The 24,909-nt window shown below is 36.3% G+C and overlaps 1 protein-coding gene across 1 annotated transcript; it reads left to right on the forward strand.

Moving 5' to 3' along the window:
* The first annotated feature begins 1,064 nt into the window (after positions 1 to 1,064).
* LOC120318707 (2-amino-3-carboxymuconate-6-semialdehyde decarboxylase-like) lies at positions 1,065 to 24,909 on the forward strand. The gene is made up of 8 exons (XM_039366685.1): positions 1,065 to 1,199; positions 4,798 to 4,842; positions 17,505 to 17,601; positions 19,506 to 19,555; positions 23,005 to 23,241; positions 23,401 to 23,494; positions 24,372 to 24,467; positions 24,698 to 24,909. The coding sequence occupies exons 1-8, from the start codon at positions 1,143 to 1,145 to the stop codon at positions 24,907 to 24,909; spliced, it is 888 nt and encodes a 295-aa protein (XP_039222619.1). The 5' UTR covers positions 1,065 to 1,142.

A 24,909-nucleotide genomic window follows, 5' to 3' on the forward strand; every position in this document is an offset into this window, starting at 1 on the left:
AACCCAAAGAAATGATCTTATTCAAGGATGGAGTCATACAAATTCATTTTTTTAAAATTTAGAATGCATGTCATTCTGCAAATGGACACTTTTTAGAAAGCCCAGACATTTAATTGGCTTTGGGCATGGGTTTTATTTATTTTATTATTATATATCATGTTTTATTTTGTGAAAAGTATTCTTACTGTATAGGGATTGTACAAAAGGGTATTCTTGTTATTAGCCTAATGACCGCCATCTTGCTTCTGTACACTGTGCTTGCGCTAGGGACGCCATTTTGTGAAGGCAGGAAGATCACGTACACAGACCCAGAGACGGGAAAGAGCGGGAAAGTTATGAAAGATGATTGGTTAATATTCTGTGTGCCAACAAGTGTCACCTTGTGATTGGTTGTTACCTGTATATAAACAGAAGTGCCTAACTGACCGATGTGTGGCACTTCTGAACGCAGCTGCCAGTGTTTCAGACAGCGTTCTACCCAGCAACTTCACTTGGCCAAATAAAGTTGTGTTTGACTTGGAAGCCTCCACTTGAGTCTCCTGATTTGCCCTCTTGGAACCTCAAGTTCTTCGGGTAGCTGCTGACCTTTACAACTGTTTGCTCTTGCGTCCAGAGTAGAATTGTTTGAAGATTTTAAATCTATTTCACACTTCATAATTTTGTATTGTGTTTGTTATTTTAAACCACCTGAGATTTTTTTAAAATGAGATGGGGCTTTAGATAATTTAGCAAAACCGAAGAGATTAGCAGCTAAAATCTCATTATCAACTCTATGGAATTTATACCATAGGTTTACAACTTTGTCTAAAGGCTGCCCAGCTTGTAAACTAAGTGTATACTACTTTGTCTTGCAGTTGAACCTCTCAGGCAGATTAATCTAAGGAAATTTATGCCTGCATGGCTCAGTATTGCATATAAAACTCCTTGGCTTTGCACACCCTTCAGTAGCTTGGTATTGCACAGTGCAGCTCTCCTGAAACTTTGCCTGATTGGTTCATTTAGGTAGCCACCCCAATAGGATGGTTGGAGGACCTGAGTAATCACTTAGGTTAATCAACAAATACCACATAGGCATGAGTGAAGTTTAAAAAGTGAGGGAAAACATCTTTATTGCCATCTAATCCTCAGGTGAAACTGCAGAAATGAAAATTGACATTCATTGTCACATTCTGCCTAAGGAATGGCCTGATCTGAAAAAGGTAACAATGGAGCCTTTGGATATTTGGTACAAAAACTCTAGGAAGTCTTCTAGTTCCTGATTGTTCTTGATGGTTTCACTAGTACTTTATCTTGGCTAGTTCCAACTTTTATATATATATATATATATATATATATATATATATATATATATATATATTTCCTTCCTTTAAGACTGAACTCCCATTAAATGAGAAACTAGGGAGATATTCATTTCGAAATGCTTCTGGTACTTTAACATTCCATATTTCGAACCGTGGTGTATATTTGAATTTATTGAACAAAGGCCTCCTACTAACTGCTTGGTAAAGCAGAAAGTTTGGGTTCATGTATCTATGTGCCAGCTCTTTGCTAGAAAGAAAAAGGGCAGTCAGAGTATTCATTTACTTTCAGCAGTTACATTCCACTATATTCAAATTATGACCATTAATAATGTGTAGCTTTAGTTTTATTATGGTCAAAAGAAAATGATTTGGGATGAATGCTGAATTTGAATACTATACAAAGAGAAATTTTGCTAATGGAGAATCCTTAGAATTCTTTCTAAATTGCTCTGAGTATATAAACATCTTTTTTAGTTTTATTCAGAATCAGTGAAAAGCAATGGATTGCTGTGCAGTGCAATTGTAAGACAATTTATTTGCTGGAGCATATAGTATATTTAGCATTGCAGCTAGCTTCAGTAAATTTAGATGGATTTACTTTATCCGAATGATACATTGATATTAACAATATAAATAAAGCTTTGAGCATAATGTGATCTTTTTTAGAATAGATTGTGATGCATTCATGAATGGCAGCATCTGGGTAATTGCAAAAATGAAAAACCACTTTTTTCAAATTAACTCTATTTACTTATATCCCTTTTTTCAAATTAACTCTATTTACTTTATTTTGTAAATCATGTCTTTTACAAAGCTTCAAATTGCTTTTGAACAATATTAACAACACTTTTATACTGATTGCATTAGCCAAATAACCTCAAATAAAAATAATTTAATTGTGAGTTTGACATGCTGTATTGCAATCCTCTTATTTTTCATTTCAGTATTACAATTACCTTGAATCTTTTTTCTGCCATAGGAAATTATAAATGAGATTCGTAAAATATGTGGCAATTAAAACATTGGCTAATGGATTATTTGTCTTACATAGTTCAAAGCAACTGCATGAAAATATTTGATATTATGAAAGATGGACCATTTATTTGTCTGAAGTGGCCACTTTTTCTCAAAAGAAGTTATTTTAAAATGTACCCAAAGATGAAAACAAAAAGTGTCCAAAAGAAGCAATAAAGAAATCTAAAAATGTAATCATTAATGAATAATATTATTATAGTATTCATTTAAGATTTTAAATATATATATTTAAAGTGGGAAAGATAAGAAAAAGCCTTGAAAACAGCTCAGTTAAAATGAACTTGTTTGGTGATTGTGAGAAAATAACTATGAAGGGTGTTGGTTGTGGAATTGAATGGCCAGAACAAGAGTGGGGGGAGGCAGATGAGGAAATAGCTCCTGTCTTCATATCTTGCTGTAAATTTGTCAAAAATATTGCCTGCCATTCTGGTATAAGAATAGATCTCTAGGTTCTTCAGCAAACTCAAGTTCACCTCCCAAAATATTTGAATATGGAGCAATGATACTGGTCGTATCAAATTTCACAAGAGTGTTTGATAACTCAATGACCTGCTCTTATGTTAGTGAATAATGAACATGTCAGTTAATGAACATGTCACAGTTGCTAACATCTCACTTCTGCACCTTTTTAAGCCAAACTCAAATATAGATTGACGTCAATCGAAAAACCACATCGCAGGATTTATGCCAGGATGTTGTTACTGATTTCTTAAGATGCCTCTTTGTGAACCTTTTTATGCAGAAAGAAAAAAGGCTGAGTACTTTTTCTCTGTGTGATTATGAGATAGTTCAAGCTGAACGAAAGTGAAGTAAAGGAAAAACTGGCCTTATTCCTGCCGTGGTATTTTCTGCCATCAGAAGGGCTACAATCCTCTTTGGGAGAATGAGGAGATATTTTGCTTGTGTACTTGAAGCCTTTTGCTGCTCTTTAAATATTAATAGACAAAGGTGACCTTCATCCTTACTATTGAAACATCCAGGCCGAACAGCGGATCAATACGTGACTGCACTAATTATTAACAAATTCTGCTCAGCTGAGATTATAATTTCACTGCACCTTTATTTTACGTCTGGTTACATAATGACGACCGTAAGGTGTTCAGAAAAATCTGCCCTTATTGAGAACTTCATTATATGAGGGTTGGGAAATCAAATAGTAAAAGATGTATCAGGGGAAGTAAATCTGTCCTTCAATTAAATTATAACAAAATTATCTCAATCATTTTGTATCAGGAAACCAGAATATTGACAGTTTTTTCCAGGGCCACCTTATATAGAAATACACTGTACTTTAAAAATGAGATTCATTCCACTTCGTTGATGAAAAAAGGAAAGAACCCAATTTTAAAATCAAAATGACACATAGGGTTGGGCATTAGATCATTGGTTTTGTATTAGCTTCCTTTTGGTTTCAATTCATTACATAGGTCAACATCATCTTTGAAAGAAAAAGTTAAATATCTTGATATGATATGAATATTCTATTATATTCTTCGAATATAAAATTTCTTATTAAATGAAGGTTCTTTCAAACCTGAGGTGCATAGAAAAATATCATTTTACTTCTTTTTCTGTCAGGTTTATAAGTCTTCTTTTTAAATCACATTTAATATATATATATACATTTAAACAGCAAAATACCACAGTGTTTTTTTTTTTTCTTTCTCTTCACTTCATATAATTTGTCATATTTCTCCTGGTGTATTTACAGTGCAAAACATTACAGTTTTGGTGTAATATAGTATTTGCTATTAAAAATAATTGGTTTTTAAAAAGGAGATATGAATAATTATACTCCATTTCAATATAATTAGAATAAATAATTTTGTATTTAAGTATGCATGTGGAACTGATAGTTACTTACGGTTTGACTTTAAGCAATGAAGAATATTATATAGCAACTTACTCATACCTAAGGATCATTCCAGTTAAAGTTAAATACATTGGGAGAATATGACACTGCTATAATACATGTAGTCCTCGACTTACAACAGTTTGTTTAGTGACCGTTCAAAGTTACAACAGCACTGAAAAAAGTGACATGATCATTTTTCAAGTGACCTTTGCAGCATTCCCATAGCCACCTGATCAAAATTCAGCTGCTTGGCAATTGACTCATATTTATGACAGTTACAGGATCATGTGATCACCTCTTGCGACTGTCTGACAAGCAAAGTCAATGTGAAAGCCAGATTCACTTACTAACTTAACAACTGCAGTGATTCACTTAACAACTGTGGCAAGAAAGGTCGTAAAATGGGGCAAAACTCAGTTAACAAATATCTCAACAACAGAAATTTTGGGGTCAATTTGGTCGTACGTCGAGGACTACTTGTATATTATATATTCTGAATATAAAAGAAATGATTTGCTTGGTTTTAAATTAACATGACCTATTTGGTGGATGATAACGCATGATTTACTTTATATATATTTGTTAACTCTGTCTTCCTTTTCACAGAGATATGGCTATGGAGGATGGGTTCAGTTGGAGAAAGACCATAAGGTTGGTTAAGTTTGTGACTGATGATAATATATTGCTAAATAATAATTATTAAGATATATATTTGAATTTTGGAAAAAAAATATTCTTTTAATCATGCTGAATCAGGCCAGAGGTCTACCTAACTCAGCATCAGATTTCCAATGCAGCACTTCTAGGGTTTCTAAGAAGACTATAAAAATTGTATTAAATACAATATCAGTTCCTACCTCCAGAGATACTTAGCGGAAATAATAGCTTGGAACTATACTGATAGATACATTAAGATAATAGACACCAACAAATCTGACACTGAATGTCACTAGTATAATTAATTTGGTGCGAACAAGTACTTATCTTCTGATATTCTGAATCTGATGACAATTAGCTGTGTTTGAGTCACACTATGGTATTATAGAAGTTCCTTTGGCTGTTTAGGTTTTGTTCTTGATAAATGTGTTTATTAGGTAGCAGCAGTGAGGATCCCAGAGTAAAAAGGATCACTGTAACAGATTTGCTCACCTGTCCTACTTCTCACAGGTAAGGGGAGAAGGGGAGAATCTCTCTCATTCTAGCCTCGCATAATTAACAATGTAATATAAAATAAACAACATATAAGTTCAGCTTACAACCATTCATTTAGTAACTGTTTGAAATGACAATGGCTCAGAAAAAATGACTTATGACCATTTTCACACTTACAGCTGTTGCACCATCCCCATGATCACATGATCCAAATTCGGACACTTGGCAGCTGGTTCATATTTATAACAGCTGCAGCGTTATAGGTTGTAATACGGGGCAAAACTCACTGAACAACTGTTTCATTTGACAACAGAAATTTTGGGCTCAATTGTAGCCGTAAATTGAGGACTACCTGTAACATAAAATAATGTAATATAAAATATAATTTTATACAGTCTAAAATGTCTGAACTTTTTGTGATGGTTGTATTTGATTGTTCAATTTGAGTACATTTTATATGATCTCTCTTTTAGCTGACATAATTTCTTTAATTGTTAACTAAAGTTGACTGAGAAATGTAGCTGAGAAAATATTCTTCACTGATATTGCCCAAGAGAAATATAAACAGCAGAACACATTGAACAAAAATTACAAACGCGTGACTGGTGTCATGAATATTAGTCACTTGTTATTCCAAAAACTAAAAAAATTGGACAGATTTTTTTTTAGAACCTGTCCAAGCCTAGAAAAATGAATATGCATATAATTTAGGAGCACAACATTATTATAAAATTACATCTGTGACCTAAAAATTATACTTACTGTACTTTATCTTTTCATGGAAGCAATCATAAATATATTTGTGAGAACTCTTCTTTCTGTTCCCATAAACATACAATTGTTTGTCAGAAAGCTGAATTTTCCTTTATAAGTATGCACTATTTATAGTTCTTTTCCCATTCCACAGACTGCCCAGCCTTACTTTTAATGGACCAGAAAGCAAATAAATAAATAATCTATGGAGGGAGTATGACGGCTATTGATTGTTGATATTCTTCTCAATTTTCTCTAGCACTTATTCTCTAGAGGAGAAACAACAACCAATGTATGCATTTGAACAAATATTACATTGCAAATGCTAAGAAGCTTGTTCCCATGGCTTTTGTCCTCTGAATCTTTGAACTATTGTAATACACGTCTTCATAACAACTATTATTTGAATCTCATTTGCTGTAAGGTCATTTCCTCCTAGTTACTCATAGGATTTTTGAGAGTCAATCAACAGTCTTTGTGCCACTAATGAGGAATAAGCTTTATATTACTTCACTGATGGTTCATGGTTATGACTCAAAAAGCTGCTGTAAATGATTTGCGGAAGGGGGGGTGTTCACCTAAAAGATGTCTATGAGCTGAAGAAATGTATTTGCAACATTCAGTAGAATATAGTTTAGAACAGGCCCTAGAGTTATGTTTGTCTAGAAACGAAAGAAAATCAAAGATATATGAGTCTTGTATAGGTTACAAAAAGGTTACATCAGTCTTGAAAAGTAGCAAAAACAGAGTTCTACTATTGACATCAGGAGTGTTTAGTGCAACTGAGGCATCTGCTTGTACTCACACTTCCTGCTTGAAGAATAGATGGCTGCTTGGCCAAGAGACATTTGCCCAATTGCTTCTCCAAAGCAAATTATGAGTGTTCTTGGATCTGAAAACCCTTCTCACCATCATTCATGCCCATCTCCTCTCTGGATAATTGCAACTTGCTCGGTCATTGAAGACCATCTGGAAGCTTCAACTGATATGAAATACAGCTCCTCAAGCAGTTGTGGGAGCTCCAGAGTTTTTCATGTTAACTAGAGCTGCACTGGTTTCTGCTTCAGCTTCTGGGTGCAAATTAAAGGTGCTAAATGTTACTTTAAAGCAGTGGTTCTCAACCTGTGGGTCGGGACCCCATTTGGGGTCGAACGACCATTTCATGGGGGGTCACCAAACAACGCAGTCCGCCATTTTTTTCCCCCTTTTCCTTAGCTGTGCTTCTCCTTTTTATTCTATTGGCTTTTGAAAGCCAATAGAATAGACTCTCTTGAATAGAGTCTAATTCTATTGGCTTTCAAAAGCCAATAGGAATTGTCCAGGCTGTCTCTGCCCTGCTGAACCCGCCAAAAGTCCCATTCTGCAAATGGTGCTGCACCAGTTGAGTAGTCCTCAACTTACGACCGGTTGAGTAGTCCTCGACTTATGACCGGTTGGGGGTCACGGCATTAAAAAGATTGAGAACCATTGCTTTAAAGCCATATATAAATCTCAGGGCATAGCTATCTATGGGATTGTCTACTCCTAGCAGCTCCTGTCCTTTCAGTAAGGCTGAGCAGGGTAAGCTCACTGTGGCTTCCTTCCCGTAGGACTGTCATCCCGTAGGACTTGATTTGGAACAGCCTATCACCCAAGATCAGAGTAGCTTCTATTCCTGTTTCATTTCAGGACAACTGTGGAAACTTTCCTAAAGAAAGTCCTAGGAGGGGACCTAAGAAAATGGGAACCTGATCTCTGGTCTATGGTTGGGTCATTTATTATTGATGGACTTTAATTCCTTCATCAGTAATTTCTGCTGTACTAAATGGCATGGAAATCCAAAATAAATAAACAAGAGAATAAATATTTTCTACAGCAAAAAAAAAAAAACCTAGAAGAATGTACTGGATAAAGAAGGAAATGAACTGGTTAAATAGCAATGCTCATTGCATCCACATGTGTGCACAGAAAAATCTAAAGTTACTAGCATAATTATTTTCTCCATTTCCCTCTGAAAACCAGAGCGACTTGCTGTGCTGAAGATCTTTAAGGAACCTTTGGATTCTAGTGGTTTGTTATGCAATAAACAAGCAAATCATAACATTTTAGATAAAGAACAATTACAATTATATGGTACCTTCCTCAGCATTGAGGCCAGATTAGAAACATATAAAGTGATTAATGTGCTTGGCAATTTGGCAAACAGTTGATGGTGGATTAGATCCAAAGTTAAGTACAAACAAGCAAACAAAACCCCACAGATTTTATTTATAATGCATTCCCATCCAGAATGCAGTTTAGTAATTATTAATAAATAAGAACTAAACAGCAATTAAAAGAATATTTTTGGAATAGGGTGGCCTTAAGAAATCTAATAAATAAATGCAAAAAGATAATATAAAATAATATCCATATGTATCATTACAATCACAATAAAAATAATAATACAGGTAGTCCTTGATTTACAACCATTCATTTAGGGATCGTTCAAAGTTACAACGGCACTGAAAAAAGTGACTCATGACTGTTTTTCACACTTGCGATTGTTGTAGCGTCCCGGTGGTCACATGAACAAAATTCAGACACTTGGCAACTGACATGTTTTTATGACAGTCGCAGTGTCCCGGGGTCACGTGATCCCCTTTTGCGACCTTCTGACAAGCAAAGTCAATAGGGAAGCTGGGTTAACTTAACACCCTTGTTACTATCTTAACAACTGCAGTGATTCACTTAACAACTGTGGCAAGAAAATGGGGCAAAACTCACTTAACAACTGTCATAAAATAAGGCAAAACTCACTTAACTGTCTCGCATAGCAACAGACATTTTGGTCTCAATTGTGCTCGTAAGTCGAGGACTCCCTGTGTTCACTGATAAATGCCTTACAGAGAGCAAGGGAGCACTTATTTAATGGAGGTGTATTCTTCTGCCCTGAGCTGTAGTCTCAGTCCTACAGAGGTTCTGCTCTAAAACTAAAACTAAAACTCCATGAAGCAAAGTCAGGCGGGCCGAGAAAGGTACTGTATAGATTTGTTTTTTTTTCTGGCAAACGAAATATTCACATAGCCCTGAACAGCTTGGTGCAGCCCCGAGCTCAAGCTGATTTAGGGACAGACGATGCTGACAGAAACCTAGTTTTAAACAGAAAGCAGCATGGTTCCATCATTTCTGGAGTTCAGAAATTTATTTATTTATTTATTTATTTAAATCATTTATTTAGCCATCCATCTTTCAACTAACTCTGGGCGGCTCCCAATCAAAAACTAACAGACATGTAAAATCATTTTGAAAACTATAAAGCTCAACCAGTTAAAACATAAAGCATTAAAATTAAAAATCTACTAAAACAAGCATACCCTACTTCAATAGCAGAAGCTTCCCGTGTTCTAACAGAACACGGAAAGCTGTGGTTTCACTAGGAGTAAGAGGGAGAGTGCCTAGTATATTCTTTTACAGAGAGGCTAAGAATGATAACTGAAAATAAAGGTGAAATTCTTATTCAGAGAGTAATTCTTGATTATTATTGCCATTTTAGCCAAGAGATGCTTACAACTGGGTTAAGGCAGACTGTTGCATTATGAAGTGAGAAATGTTCCTATTTTTTAATTGGACCGTTAGTCCAGTGTTTCTCAACCCTGGCAGCTTTTAGAGGTTTGAACTTAATTCTTGGAACTCCCAGAATTACCTAGCCAGCTAGACTTATTTATTAAATAAGATTTATTAAATCAAAAGTTATTTGTATGAAATATATGAGAACCACTTTGGTTTAGTGGTTACAGAGAGAAAGCAGGAGACTGTGAATTCTAGTCCTGCCTTAGCCATGAAAGCCAGCTGGATGACTTTAGGCCAGTTACTCTCTCTCAGCTCAGCCCACATCACAGGGTTGTTGAAGAGAAAGTAGGAGCAGGAAAGTGTATTGTATTGCTATTATCCTTCTCATCTTCTCATCTTTTCTCATCCTCTTATCTTTCCTGCTGTCTTCTATTGTTACCTTATGATTCATCACTTGTTGTTTATATCTCATGATTAATGATTATAACTATGATTTATATTCTATTACTTATCACTTGTTTTTATGTACAATGAGAGCTTATGCACCAGAGACAAATTCCTTGTCTGTTCACACTTGGCCGATAAAGAATTTTAATTCTAAGTTATTTGTAAAAATAATAAAGGCAGGAATAAATAAATAAATAAGTAAAATGTGCTCTAAAAAATCCCATGAGCTTCAGTTTCCCAGAACCTAATTCTGAAATTGTTCTTCTTATTGTCTTATTTCTTATTTTCTGTTCTGTTCTGATCAATGAAAGTAAAAACAATAATATTGGAACATGCTGCAGTAGAATTGCTGGGATATTAAGTAAATGGATTTAGCCTCAAAAAGAAAATACCTTCATGGAAAACTCATAAATAGCTTGCAGTGCAAAATTAATTTTCTTGGATCCACTGATTCTGGGAAAGCTTTGAGAATTGGCCCCAAATTAACATTTAACTACAGATCTGACAAATCAGTTTTTACTTTAAAATATCTGGATGATGAATTTCCATATTGAAGCTGATAGTATGAATATGATTTTTGCAACTTTCACAATAGGCAAAGCCCTGTCTGTGCTATTGATCCAAGCAGTTTGTTTGGGCATATACTCATTCTACTATTGTATGCTCATCAGGAAAGGTTTTTTGGCTCATTGGAGATTCCAACTCAAGGATAGCTCTGTTAAACATTAGAAAGACTACTGTTTATCTTGCTAAAGCTGGCATTTGTGTATGAAGGCTTAAGAGAATCCTTGGAGCAATTACAGTCCTTTTAGCATTCGGCACTATAATGGTTTCATCTTAACAGCCTGCCTGAAAAATAACCACATAGGTTATTGCACATATCAAAAATATTCTCATTGAGCTTAACAAAAATGAATCCCCAACATCTATTTTTATTCAACCAAGTTATTTTGAATATTCTTTCCCCGTAAATACTTTCTCATCTATTATTATGTAACAGTCAACAAAAAGCTCACATCCATTATTCATAGCCTGTAGAAATAGATGGTTAAAATTTGCTCGGCTTGCACTTTGGAAAATCAATCCTACAACAGTGTTTTGCCAGAGAGCTTACGTAATGGCTGTGTAATTATTTCCTGTGATATTTGGAACTATTTTCTTAAACCATGACAGTCACATTTAGGGAATGGAAAGGAGGATTTTGAGGTTCTAAAATGTATTAGTTATGAAAAATATATAAGCCCATAATACATTCAGTGTTAAATCCAGCTTTAGGATTAAGAATACTTAAGAATCCTATGTATCAAAATATGTAGAGATGTGCATTCAGACCCTTTAGTCCAACTGTCCTATTCTGATTCAGAAAACTATATAGCTGAAGAATTTCCTCTGCAAGTGATTATTTTTAATCTAAGAAATGAACTCAAGCTTATATAAAAGCTACTTTTTCTGATTTTCAGTGTATGCCTCTAAGGTCCAAATGCTACCTATCGGCACACAATGAGACTGGAACTGGACTTATAAAAGAAATATCACTGCCTTCCCTGACAAATTAAATGACTTCCTATTATTCAAATACTGTATACACTTTATACTAATACTGTATATTAGGCATGTTTTTTTTTTTGCAGTTTTACATGAACATCTCATGGGTTTTCTTAACTTTAGGCACCCTTTTGTAATATTTAGATAATCATAAAACCATAAAATCCTATCCTTCCAAGGTTTAGAAGAGACCCTAAAGATCATCTAGTCTAATGCTTTGCCCAGTACAGCAATTCTCTATTGAAACATTCTCAACAGATGGCCATCTAGTCAGATAAAAAATCTCAAGCACAGGAGAATATAACATTTTCCAAAGCAGTCTGTTCCATTATTAAATATCTCTTACTGTTAGATTTTTCCTGATGTTCATCTGAAATCCACTTCCTTCAGACTTAAACCCATTGTTTCTTCTTTTCTGGAACAATTCTAAAACAACTCTACCTCATCTTCTATGTGGTAACTTTCAGATACTTAGAAAACTATCATTGTTTCCTGTATTCTTTTCTTCCCAGACTAAACACACTCAGCTTCTCCAGCCATTCCTCATAGATTTTTTTTCCTGACTTTTATCATCCTGACTGCTGTCATGAAGACATACTCCAGTTTGTTGGTGTCTTTCCTAAAAGGCAATGCTATATTCTAGATGTGATTGGAACAGTGCAAAACTGAAAGGCATTATGACTTATTTATCCTATAAAGGAGGGGTCCTCCACCCCCAGTCCATGGACCAGTACCTGTCCATAGCCCATTGGGAATTGAGCTATGCAAGCAGCGGGCGAGTGCAAGTAGCATATATGTGTGCAAAATCATCCCCTCACCCATCCAATAAGTTCTTCTCGCTTGGGTACAGTTTCAGCCTGTTTCACCCAATTGAGGCTATCAAAGCCTCCAGACTCTGGGCAGATTGATAGTACCTCTTGTGTGGCCTGGAACTCGTGTAGTGTTATTCATCTGGGTGTCTTCCCTGTCCCCCAATCATCAATAGGAACTACCTACTGAGAGAGAAGGGCAAAACCCTTGTAAAAAAAAGTGTCTCCAAACAATACTTGCAGGTGGGCCAGCTGGATACCATGATTGATGCTACAAGTCCTCTGTCCATTGAGTTCATTTTACCAAGGACCAAGTTTGTTCTCTTTTTATCCCTAGCTAAAAAACATGTTTAATTCCTTCAGATTTTTTTTAGTCATTAAGTGATTCCGCTTCTAATATTGTAAAACTTGTTTTACTATTTATCAGGCTTCATTTTTTAAATTTAATTCAAAGCAATAAAAAGTAAAACAAGTGATTTTTTCCTGAACATTAATTAAAAAATATTTTAATTATTCTAAAACCTCATAACATTTTTAGAAATGGGCATTAATCAACTGAATCATTGATATTCTGGTGTGTGGGGCTACAATGAAATTGCAAAATCTTCCTATCTTGGCTGCTTCTGCCAAACCAGTTTTTTTTCCTACAAGATCACACAGCCAGATTTATTATTATTACTATGTTTTGTCACATAGTCAACCAGATGTTCAGACTGGATTTGGCATTTTTGTCCGCTTATCAAGGCCTTCCCAAGGACTTGAGATAGGCAATGTGGATATTTGATGGTGCTACAGATATAGTTGCAGGATGACAGCTATTCTGAGTAAAACTGCTTTGTGCAATTGATTGATGGTGAATTTGTTAATGCCAGTTGTGTTCAAGTGGTGCTATAGCTGTGGTGGGATTGCACCTAAGGCATCTATTACTACTGGTACTATCTTTGCTTTTTTTTAGCCACTGTCATTCTATTTCTAAGGATCTGGGACAGGCAGATATTGTTGTTTGATGGTGTTAAAGGTATAGCAGAATGTAAGCTTTTTTTGTTAAAAAAAAAAAAAAAAAAAGGTGCCAGAACTCACACACTTCATACAACCCGCCTTGCCTACCCTACAAGGTTCCATCCAAAAAAAGATTTAAAGAACTCCGTTCTGGGCATTTTATGAGAAAAAAAGCTCTGATTTTGTCAATGCTGATGGTATTCAAGTGCTGCTCCAGATGTTCTGGGAGCACTTAGTAATAATATCTTTGCTTAATTTTGCCATGTCATTCTACTATTGGGCAATTTTCTCCAGTTCTTTCTCTTTTATTCTGCTGGCTTCAGGTGCTGCAACATTCACTATCCAGATGTTTTTGTTTTTCTTATCAACAAATATCATATACACAAAAATGTGAAATCCCAGCTGCCAGGTCTTTAGCTGGTGTTGGCCTTCATTTGCATCAAGTTCTTTAAGGTTGTCATGATGTAGTATATTTGTGGATCAAGTAATGCAGCCTTTAGTAATTGACTGATGGAAATTTTATGAATGTGCAGATTTTCTAAGTGCCATTCAAGAATTTTTGCTATGCACCTTGATCCACAAAAAATGTCTCGTATGTATTCTGACTTACAGCCTAAATCAGTGGTTCTCAACCTTTCTAATGCCGTGACCCCATAATACAGCTCCCCATGTTGTGGTGACCCCCAAGTGGGTGTGGCCACTAATAAGAGGGAGTAGGACAGCTAGGGAAAGGGGAAAAAATGGCAGACAGCGTGGCTTGGCAACCCCCGTGAAATGGTCATTCGACCCCAAATGGGGTCCTGACCCACAGGTTGAGAACCACTGGCCTAAATGTTGGAGATGTGGATGTTTGGACGCTACTTACTATCATATCTGGTGGTCGTGTAAAAATATAAAAGCTTTTTGGATTAAGATATGGTGGAATATTCAAAGAATTTTTAGAAGGAGGGTAAAATTTACCCCACAATTGTTCTTGTTAGGTATTGTTACTGATTGTGATACCAAAGAGACTACATTGATGTTAAATTTAATTACAGCCGCAAGGTTGTTAGTAGGGCAATGTTGGAAGAAGGAATCTTTGCCTATTTTGCAAGAGTGGTTTTTTAAAGTTTCTTATTTGGCGGAAATGGCAAAGATTTCGGCTTTCTTGAAGGATCAATCGCAAGAGAAGTATTTTGCGGTATGGAAAAAATGGATATATTTTATACAATATAAGTTGGATATAAAAAAATATTATTTAGTTTTTCAATAACTTATATTTAAAATTTAATATTTTATAGACTTTATTCTTTTTTTATATTTTTTATTTTTACTTTATTTTCTTATATCTTTTTTCTTTTTTCCTTTTCTTTATTCTTTTTCTTTTTAAGCATTTTTTTTCTAATATTTATGTTTTTTATACATACATTATTGTTAATTATCTTATAATTTGTTTAAGTAATGTATTTGGATTTATTTACGGTTTATATCTTTTTTAAGATTTTTTGAAGAAAATTTTAATTAAGCCTATATTCAGCTCTGGGAAGGTTGGGGGAGGGAATGGGAGGGTCAGGGAGGTCTGGGCAAGGGTTGTTTTGTTTTTGTAAAATCCTAAAAATTTTCAATAAAAAAAAAAAAGAATTTTTGCTATGCATTCAGTATGCCGATAACCACTGGGGTCACTATGGTTGGTTTATGCCATAATCTTCCAATTTTGATTTTCATATCTTAAATTATGACCTTCTCCAATTCTTTGTCTTCCATTCTACTATTTCCTGGTATTATTATTTTATCCTACATATACATACATACATACATACATACATACATACATACATACGTCCTTAATAGTATTAAAAACACGAATCCCGGGTATACACATAATGTGAAGTAAAATAAGGTGATCACCAGGATAAAATCATAAACATAAATGTTTAATTTACAAAACCAAGCTTTCGTCGGCCACACTACCGACATCATCAGGGTATAAAATACTGGATCCGGGAGTCCGTTTTTATGTGGCTGGCTGCCTCTGCGCTTTGACCCTGGATCAGGTCATAGGTCCGCCCATCAGCATTGGCTGTGTAGTTCTTAAAGGGGCTGTTTCTAAAATTGTCCTCTCCTCTCCAATTGCTGTTTTTTTCTTTGTGCGTGTGTGGGTGCCTGGAGATCCGCTGTTCATCCGCTCCTGATCATCCCTCCCCACCCCCTCATTCATCTTAATTTGCCTCTGTATTGCTACGCTATCTAGTGTGTGTGCTTCAAGCTCTGTTCCTCTATTTGCCAGCCCTATTGCTTTCCTTGCCCTTGTGTAAACTCCTGGGGGTTGGTCGTCTCATTGTTCCTGTTTCTTATCGCCCCCCCCCCATCTCACTCTGACTAACAGGTGAGCTCCTGTGTGTGTTAATGGGTTGCTAACTGGGCGTGTCTTTGGAATGGCTCCGCTACTTGTTACCCTCATTCCCTCTTCCCCGATATGTGTGTATGCCCCTTGGGGGAAGCCATCCAGTGGTACCTATTCATTGTTCTCCTTCCCTCGTCCTGACTGGATTGAGTTGTTTGTGCTTTGGATGCCTGTGGGATATATTTCCCTCGTGTTTTTTCTCATCCTCCTTGTTCTTCCATGGATCTGAGCATCAGCTCCTGAGGGTGGGTTATCTGTTGGCATTATGTCATCCCTCCTCTCCTCTTTCATGTTTAAATGGGTTAGAGACGTTGTTTTACTTGTGGGATGTATCCCCAGTTCATCGCTCTCTCTCAGGGTTGTGATCACCTCCCCTGTCATCCCCTCTTTCTGATCTTGTACGGAGTGAATTGGTCGCCTATGTTTCCAATTGGCACCCCGTCTTTCCCATCCCCTTAGTATGTGATATGCTGGAGGAAGCTCTATGTGGCGATTGATAGAGTGTTTGCCTGACAGCCAGGCTTCTTTGAGGAGGCGGCCTCCCTTGGTGGTATCTTGGGATATGGCCTCGATGTTGGTGAGGTCAAATCCATGGCCGTAGTCATCCATGTGGGTCCACACCTGTGAATATTGCTCTCTTCTCTTAACTGCCAGCTCATACTCGTGGACCCTGGTCTTAAGTCTCTTGGAGGTTTCACCAACATAATTGCAGGGGCAATACTTGCAATTGATTTTATATATTACTGAGGATTTTTCTTCAGTGGGGAGTGGGTCCTTGGGGCGTATGATCCTAGCACCAAACGTCTGGTCGGGTTTGTGGGCTATCTTCACGTTGAAGGGAGCTAGCAGTCTGGCCATTGCTTCTGATACGCTGTTAATGTAAGGCAGGGTTGTTCGTATGGGCTGTGTGCATGCCGCCTTGTCTTGTGCATCAACGCGTGGTCGGTGTGGTCTGCTGTGCCGTTTAATAAACTCCGTCGGATAGCCATTACTTCTGTATACACGGTAGAGGTAACTTTTTTCTTCCATTCTAGCTCTGTCCATGTTGCAATGTAAGTCAACGCATTTAAATAAGGTCTTAACGCAGCTAATCTTGTGTGCTACTGGATGGTTGCTTCTGTAATGCAGCATCCTATCCGTGTGAGTTGGCTTCCGATAGACGGCCGTATGCAGCAATCCATCGGGTTGGCGTTTAATCCACACATCTAGAAAGGCAAGGGCATTTATGTTTATGATTTTATCCTATCCACCTTATTTTACTTCACATACATACATATAATACATACGTGCATGCATGGATACATACATACATACATACATACATATGGTAAAGGTTTCCCTGTCCAGTTGTGTCCAACTCTATGGTCACTACTTTAACCATTACATGAAACTGGCTCATGTTATTATATAGTTTCAAAAATCTGTGGCCACATGGGAGAAGACCATACACGTTAGGACAATATTACTGTAGCTTTACTGTAGATTTCTTATATGAGATACAATACCAGACAGGTATCTAATATTAGCTCAGCGTTACAGGAGAAAACTATATTGCAAGAGCTCCCACACTTTTAAGAGAAAGTCAACAAAACCCTTTATGTGCTTTAAGACAATTTGTGAAATGTATAATTCTGAAGTAAATGAAAAAATGTGCTAACATATTGTGCCATACAATATATAAATATATATTGCAGGGGGAAGCCAAATTGATGAAAGATGGAAAAGTTTTCAGAGTTATCCAAGAGAACTGTTGGGATCCAGAAGTTCGGATTAAACAGATGGACAAATCAGGTACCCTCAGCTTGAGTGTGTAGAATTTAGATATCAGTGTGCTATCAGCAGTTTTAATGAAACATTCATAATTAACCTTTAAAATATCTTTATGTCAAATCAGTTAAAGATTATCAACAAAGGACAACAAAATGATCTGCAACATCAAGAGGAGATTCTTTTTTTTAATGTCATGTCTGCTGAGGCTGATAATCAGGAATCCTCTTATACATGGGCATTGATAACACTCAGCTCTATTTCTCCATTAACACCTATGCATGTTCTGAACCAGTCTCCAGTGATATGATGGATAAGGGGCAATAAATTGAGGATGAATCCCGACCAAGACACATTAGGTAGATAGCTAGTTCTAGGTATAGATAGTTGAAAGACCGGCTACATTTTTGTCCTCAGAAAGAAGAAAATAGTTGAAGGGAGGGAGAGGGGTTCTAGAGTATAAGAACATTTGCCATACTCTCCTGGATCAGACCTCTGACTCTAACTAGTCTAGCTGTGTGTTCTCACTGGCCAGCCAAATAAGGACCTTCCTCTCCCACCCAATGGCCTTCCAAGGCAGATCCACTTACAACAAGGCTAGCATAGACTGATCCCCATTTTTTAAAACTTTCCTGAGCAACATCTCCAATCACTTGCTCCAGCATATTTGAATGGGCAGTATCAGGGATCCTGATTTAGAAGCATCTCTGTATTTATGGAGGAATAAGGTTGAAGATCAAATTCATAATGTTCTGAATTACAATTGGATAAAATTCCCAGAACTCAATTCATTTATATTCTTTGCTGCATTGGCACACCTGGGATTCTAAAAGTGAAGTATATTCTTTTTGATGGCTGATTTGGATCACAAGATGTCCCACCAAGAGACAGGATATCTTGTGACATCAAGAAAGATTAGAGCCAGCAACAGAAAATGAATTATTTTAAATAATATCTTGCTTTGTCTATTTGTGTATAAAAAGATTGGTGAATATATTATTTGAAACTATTATGAATTTTAACAATTGGGAATGTTTTTGCATTGATGAATTGATTTATTTAATAAACTAATTGCACTGACTCTCTAAGGTATCTGAATGTTCCTTTTCCCCATAAATATTATGTTCTTTTCCTCAAACGTTCTTATTGATAATACTTCTTCAAAAATTACATTTCAAGTATACAGCTCTTCTTGAATTTTATACTGGTTCATTTATTAAACCACAGTTTAATTTATACTTCCTAATGGTGTTGCAATTTAGGTTAATTTAGGTTAATTTGGGTTGATCAACATTTTATCAGTTATACTGTGACTTTTCTATCCACACTGTGATATTCTCTGCTTAGGGTTTTTCCTTGATTTTGTAGGATAGTAGTTGGAGTGATTAAAGGATTCATGGTTTTTATTTTGGAGCTATTATTTTGTCTTTAATAACAAGTATAATATCTATTCAGAGTCTTTTCTGAGGATTCTGAGACTCTTAAATAGATGCTATCTGTACTTACTCTGTGAAGAATGGCATTTGGTACTTTCCTCCAAAAGTAACATTTTGCCTGCAAGTTTCACCTAACGCCACCAAATTCCTGATTGCCCTGACGAGACGGTTGTGGAGGCTCTACAGATTTCCACACACTCCCTTCAAAAATGTAAGGATAAATAGTGAACAGGGTCCATTATTTTCTAAGCCACCTTGGTCAAAGAGATTTTTGTAACTTATACAACTGATGGCCATCTGTTGTTGGAAACTAAAAAATAACTTAATGTCTACCATTGACAAGATGTCTTTGGAAGCAATTCCTGTCACCATATATCGAAAAAACTGTAACAAAAAAGACATGCGTGCTGATTCAGCATTTTTAAGGCTCTCATTGCTAATGGATAAATCAGTTCATTATTTAAAGTCATGTATATCTTTTCTGTTCCATAGGAGTCTCCATTCAGGTACTTTCGACGGTTCCTGTCATGTTTAGCTATTGGGTAAGTCAATCGAAACAATTATTTTCACTTGTGCTGCAGCAGTCAAAAGCTACACGTGCAGAAAGAGAGGCAGTGGCTTTTGTAATCAGCCCTCTCTTCCAAACATCGGTTTGACACTCCTTCTCCCAAGTCTCTTCTGATACTGAAAAAGAAATACAGTGCTCAATGTCTTCAATAAATGGAAAAAAATCCATGTTTTTGGAGGACTTGTAGCAGCTTGGCAGAACCTGCAGTATGGAAGGATGGAGTTTTCATTTTATTCTCCCAAAAGGCCTCATATCCTGCCCCACTTCTTGACCCTTGGAGTAGTGTCTTGTAATTACACATTGCCACCTCTTGTCTTGTAGGGGTGCTTCCCCAGGCACCTTTCCTTCTAACCCTGGGACATGAGGGAGAAAGGAGTACCTTACCTTGGCAATTACAAGACAGAAGTGAAAAATAAATAATTGCTCTAAGGCCAACTCTTGGCCATATAGTGTCAAAGTATATAAGACTAGGGATCTTAGCCCTTCTCCCTTTGGAAATAATTAGTTTCAGAGTACTGTATAGACAAAATTATTATTATTTTTTAAAAAGACAAAATTATAGAAAAACCGTACTTAGTTTTACATTTTAGAATGCAAGTAATCTATGCTGAAGAAGATATATGAAGTACTTTTTTCAGTCTGAAGATCTAGCAACTGCAAATAAATGGAACATAAAAAGAAACCAATGGAATATGTAAAAATAAATTTTGTTCAAGATGATGCTGCCAATAAGAGTAAGCTGACTGGTAATATATTAATGCTATAGGTTCCCTGAAGGTTTGGTTCCAGCTGATAGAAGAAAGCAATATTTTAAATTTATTATTCATTTTGAACTCTTTTTTTTTTGCCATAATGAACTGGATTTAGCTGCTTGGGCCATCCCAAAGATGGATCAGAATTAGGGATGTGCAAAATTCTTCATTCCAGGGATAGAATGTTCTAGGCAACACTAGAACATTCTTTTTTTTCCCCAGACTAACATTTGCTCCATTTGTTCTGCAAATAAAAGGTTTGGAATCGTAAGTGGTTCATAATGTTCTGAATGAGAATAGTTTGCACACAATTATTCAGAAATATACAAAAGTCAATAGTACTAAGAGTTGTTGAATAGTGCCCCAGCAGCAGGAGGCACAGTATATCTCTTAGCAAGTATTGCTTATAAGCAGCCAGTTCTTATTTAAAACCAGTCTTGAAGCTAAACTGGAATAATTGGTTTGATTCAAGAAATCTTGGAATTGGTTCACTAGTATTATGTATTCTAAATACTTCATCCAACCATACAATTTTGATATTGCCTGAGACTTGTTTCCAGAAGAAAGCAATGGCAAGCATATTCTTTATTGTTCCAAAGAAAACTACATGAGCATGAATTCACAAAGAAGAGATATTAGTACAATTTTCACGGGAGGGTACCATTCACCCTCCCTAGTTGTAGCTAATATTTCAACACCATGAAGAAATTTGTTCAAGCATGCAATTTTGATTTAGCAGAAATAACCTTTTTTCCTCCTTTTTTAACATGATGGACAAATGAAATGAATTAAAATCTTCCCACATTTAAATCCAGCTGACAATTAAAATTGGTATATACTCTTCCAACATAATTTTGTTGGAAATTACAGCCTCCCAAAATACATTTTAACTGTCATGGCACCAATTCTACACATATTTACTCTTTAATTACTGTAGCTTCAGTCCTTAAGAGGCAGCAATGTGTTCAAGTATTAGCGCCACCAGGAGAACTGAAATGCTTGCAGAATTATAACTAGGACTGTAATCCCTTAGGTAAATTCTGCTCTTCCACTGTTCAATAGCTTAAACAGATATTGTTCCTGCAACAGGACTTTGTGTTAGAAATGTGTTTTTCAAGGGAATTGAGTAAACGCTGCATCCATATTTTGTTATCCATGTTTTAGCCATTCAAAAGAGTAGTTATCAACAGTCTTATTTTGAAAGTATCAAACAGGGAAATGTCCAGGCATATTATCCCAGATTTATCTGCCACATTTGAAACAATTAATGAAAACCAATCAGGACTTTAGCAGAGATGGAGACAGCTCTGACCCTTGAGTCACTCAAAGGTTGGCTAAGCAGTATGGAAAGAAATCATATTTTGGTTAGGATCCAAATATATGCTACATGTTTGGATGTGTGTGTGTGATGGGAGAAAGCACAGAAAACAAAAGAAATACAATAATTGTTCTCTTAACCAATGAGCATATTCCAGTTTTTTTTTAAAAAAAAATCTCAGAGCATCACCTCTGCCAATTTCTCAGGAAACTCTTCACTAAGAAACATTGCTGCTAATGGAGGTTACCATGCCAACAGTGTTCAGTTAGCAACATCAGTTGCAGCAAGCAATTCCTCTTGACGTCTAAAGCATCTACTTCTGTTCCTAAAGCCCAGCAATAAGTTAAAAATTCCAAGAGAAAAAAATGTTAGCATGCGGAGGTGACTGTTCCAATAGGGATCCTTTACAGTATCATGTCTACCCCAAATAAAGTCATTATTTACATAACAGTCCATAATGGATAGTAGTTAACTGCACAGGTCATGGAGTTGGTGATGATGATTTGTTAGACTTTTGAATGTTTTTGCCTTGCTGGGAGAATCTAAGCATGCTGCAGACATGATAGGACCATTAGTAGCTATTTCACATATTAAGTAAAGTGTTCCTTTCTCCCTGGATAGGCTAGCTACTTTCAAACATTTAGAATGATTCTGCTTGGCAGTCACAGTTTAAAACTGAAGTAAGAATGTAATAAAAGAGCAGAATTAGTAGTGTCATATTCGGAAGTTTTTTTAATGAATTAAAACTTATTCCTTACTTCAAATTATTGTACTCCTGAATTACTAGTCTCTAGTAATTTTCCATACCAGCGTGCTGAAGACTGTGCCACCTATTAATTATCGCAACAACATTTAACTTAGCAAAAAGACAGATAGCAAAAACAGTTAAGTGAGTTTTGCCTCATTTTATGATCTTTCTTGTCACAGTTGTTAAGTGAATCACTGCTGTTGTTAAGTTAGTAGCTCGGTTATAAAGTGAATCCCCATTGACTTTGCTTGTCAGAAGGTTATAAAAGTTGATCACTTGACCCCAGGGCATACGGGTCAATTGCCAAATGTCCAAATTTTGATCACATGACCATGAAGATGCTGCAACAGTCGTATGAAAAACAGCCATAAGTCCCTTTTTTCAGTGTTGTCGTAACTTTGAACTGTCGCTAAAAAAAATGGTTGAAAGTTGAGGACTATCTGTACATGGGTTAATTGTTTCATTGAGTAAAAATACTTAGGTCCTTTGGTTCTAATTAGGTATTGTTTTCTAAAACTCTTTCTAGTTAAGGTTATTCATTCAGCCAATCCTTTCAACCTGAAAATGATGTTTTAATTACTCAGTCCTCTAATGATTGTTTCCAGGCAAAACCACAGGATACTCTAGACTTGTGTCAATTATTAAACAATGATTTAGCTGCTACGGTCAAGAGGCATCCCAAAAGATTCGTTGGACTTGGCACTATCCCCATGCAAGCTCCAGATCTGGCTGTGAAGGAACTGCACCGTTGTGTGAAGGAACTTGGATTTCCTGGGGTGCAGATAGGAACCCATATCAACAACTGGGAATTGAGTGCCCCAGAACTTGCTCCCATTTATGCTGTAAGTAAACATGTTCTGTCTCTCCTATCCCCACAAGTCCTGTAATGGAAACGGTAAAAAAAAAAATTCTATCTAAAAAACCTCAGTTTAATGGCCTGAGATATCATCCCTGTTGTCCTCTATTTAATAATCTTTTAAATTCTCTCTTGGTGATTTAAGGCTGCTGAAGAACTAAACTGTTGCCTCTTTGTGCATCCTTGGGACATGCAGACAGATAAAAGAATGTCTAAATACTGGTTTCCCTGGCTTGTAGGTAAGTAATTACTGTACAGGGTTGGCATTCTCTATGACAATTATTTGTTTTATTTATTGATACTGGTGCAATCAAGAGACTTTTTTTTAAAGTCACTTATGCAGACGGGAGGATTAGAAATATACAAGGATGTTTTCTGACAGTCTCATTAAAGTAGGCACAAGAATTACATTTATGAAGAGGGATTAGTTACAGGTAGTCCTTGACTTACGTCCACAACAGAGCCCAAAATTGCAGTGGCTAAGCGAGACAGTTAAGTGAGTTTTGCCCCATTTTACAACCTTTCTTGCCACCGTTGTTAAGTGAATCAATGCAGTTATTAAATTAGTAATACGGTTGTAAATTGAATCTGTTTAAGTTAGGAATATGGTTGTAAAGTAAATCTGGCTTTCCCACTGACTTTGCTTGTCAGAAAGTCACAAAAGATGATCACATGATCCTGAGATACTGCCACTGTCATAAATATTACCAGTTGCCAATAGTGCGAATACACTTTTGGTAATATTTCACTTAAAGCTACATGGGACTGAGTACTTCTCTTATCACAGTTTGAAATACTGTATCCCACTGTGCTTTTCCAAGGAAGCTAGTACTCTCTGTCCTTTAGAACTCCAAGCAATGACACAAAGGTTCCTATGGGTTGTATTGTGAACTCTCAGGGCTGACATCCATTGGTGCCAGGTCAGCAGTTGTACAGCGTATTTCTGCTGTAATTCTAGAGCCCAAGTCCCCAGAATTGAAATGGCCCAGAGTTTTCTTCTCTGCCCCTGCTCTTCTTCCTCTTCCTTGGTTGAAGATCTGTCCAAGAAAACTACAAGATACCATCATATTAGTACCAATCATTATTCCTGAATATGGAATTATTTCTCATTATTAGGCATGCCCACTGAAACAACTATTGCTATTTGCTCCATGATTATGGGAGGAACTTTTGAGCGCTTCCCCAATCTGAGAGTTTGCTTTGCCCATGGAGGTAAGTATCAAAACCAAGGTAGCATTATGATTATATTGTTGGAGTAGAACTGCAAAATCTCTCAGCCATGACAACTCAGCTGATGATCAGTACTATCTCTAAACCCAACTAACCACATGCTCTTGCTGTTGGAGGGACAATCATGGAGGGAAGAGTAATATGCCACCTTGTACTCCTGCAAAAAAAGTAGAATATAAACTAACACATAAAACATATGTTACTTTTTTTAGGTGGTTCCTTTCCTTACACAGTAGGACGTATCTCCCATGGATTCAAAGTGAGACCCGACTTGTGTGCAATCCATAACAACACTGATCCAAGGCAATACCTTGGTTCATTCTACACAGATTCATTGGTTCATGATGAGCATGCACTGAGGTTGCTGATAAACATAATAGGAAAGGTGAGTGAGAATCTACTACAAGATATTGTACATCCCTAG

This window comes from Crotalus tigris, unplaced genomic scaffold, assembly GCF_016545835.1.
Source record: "Crotalus tigris isolate CLP2741 ecotype Arizona unplaced genomic scaffold, ASM1654583v1 scf7180000020350.34937, whole genome shotgun sequence".
In the NCBI taxonomy this organism is placed as follows: domain Eukaryota; kingdom Metazoa; phylum Chordata; class Lepidosauria; order Squamata; family Viperidae; genus Crotalus; species Crotalus tigris.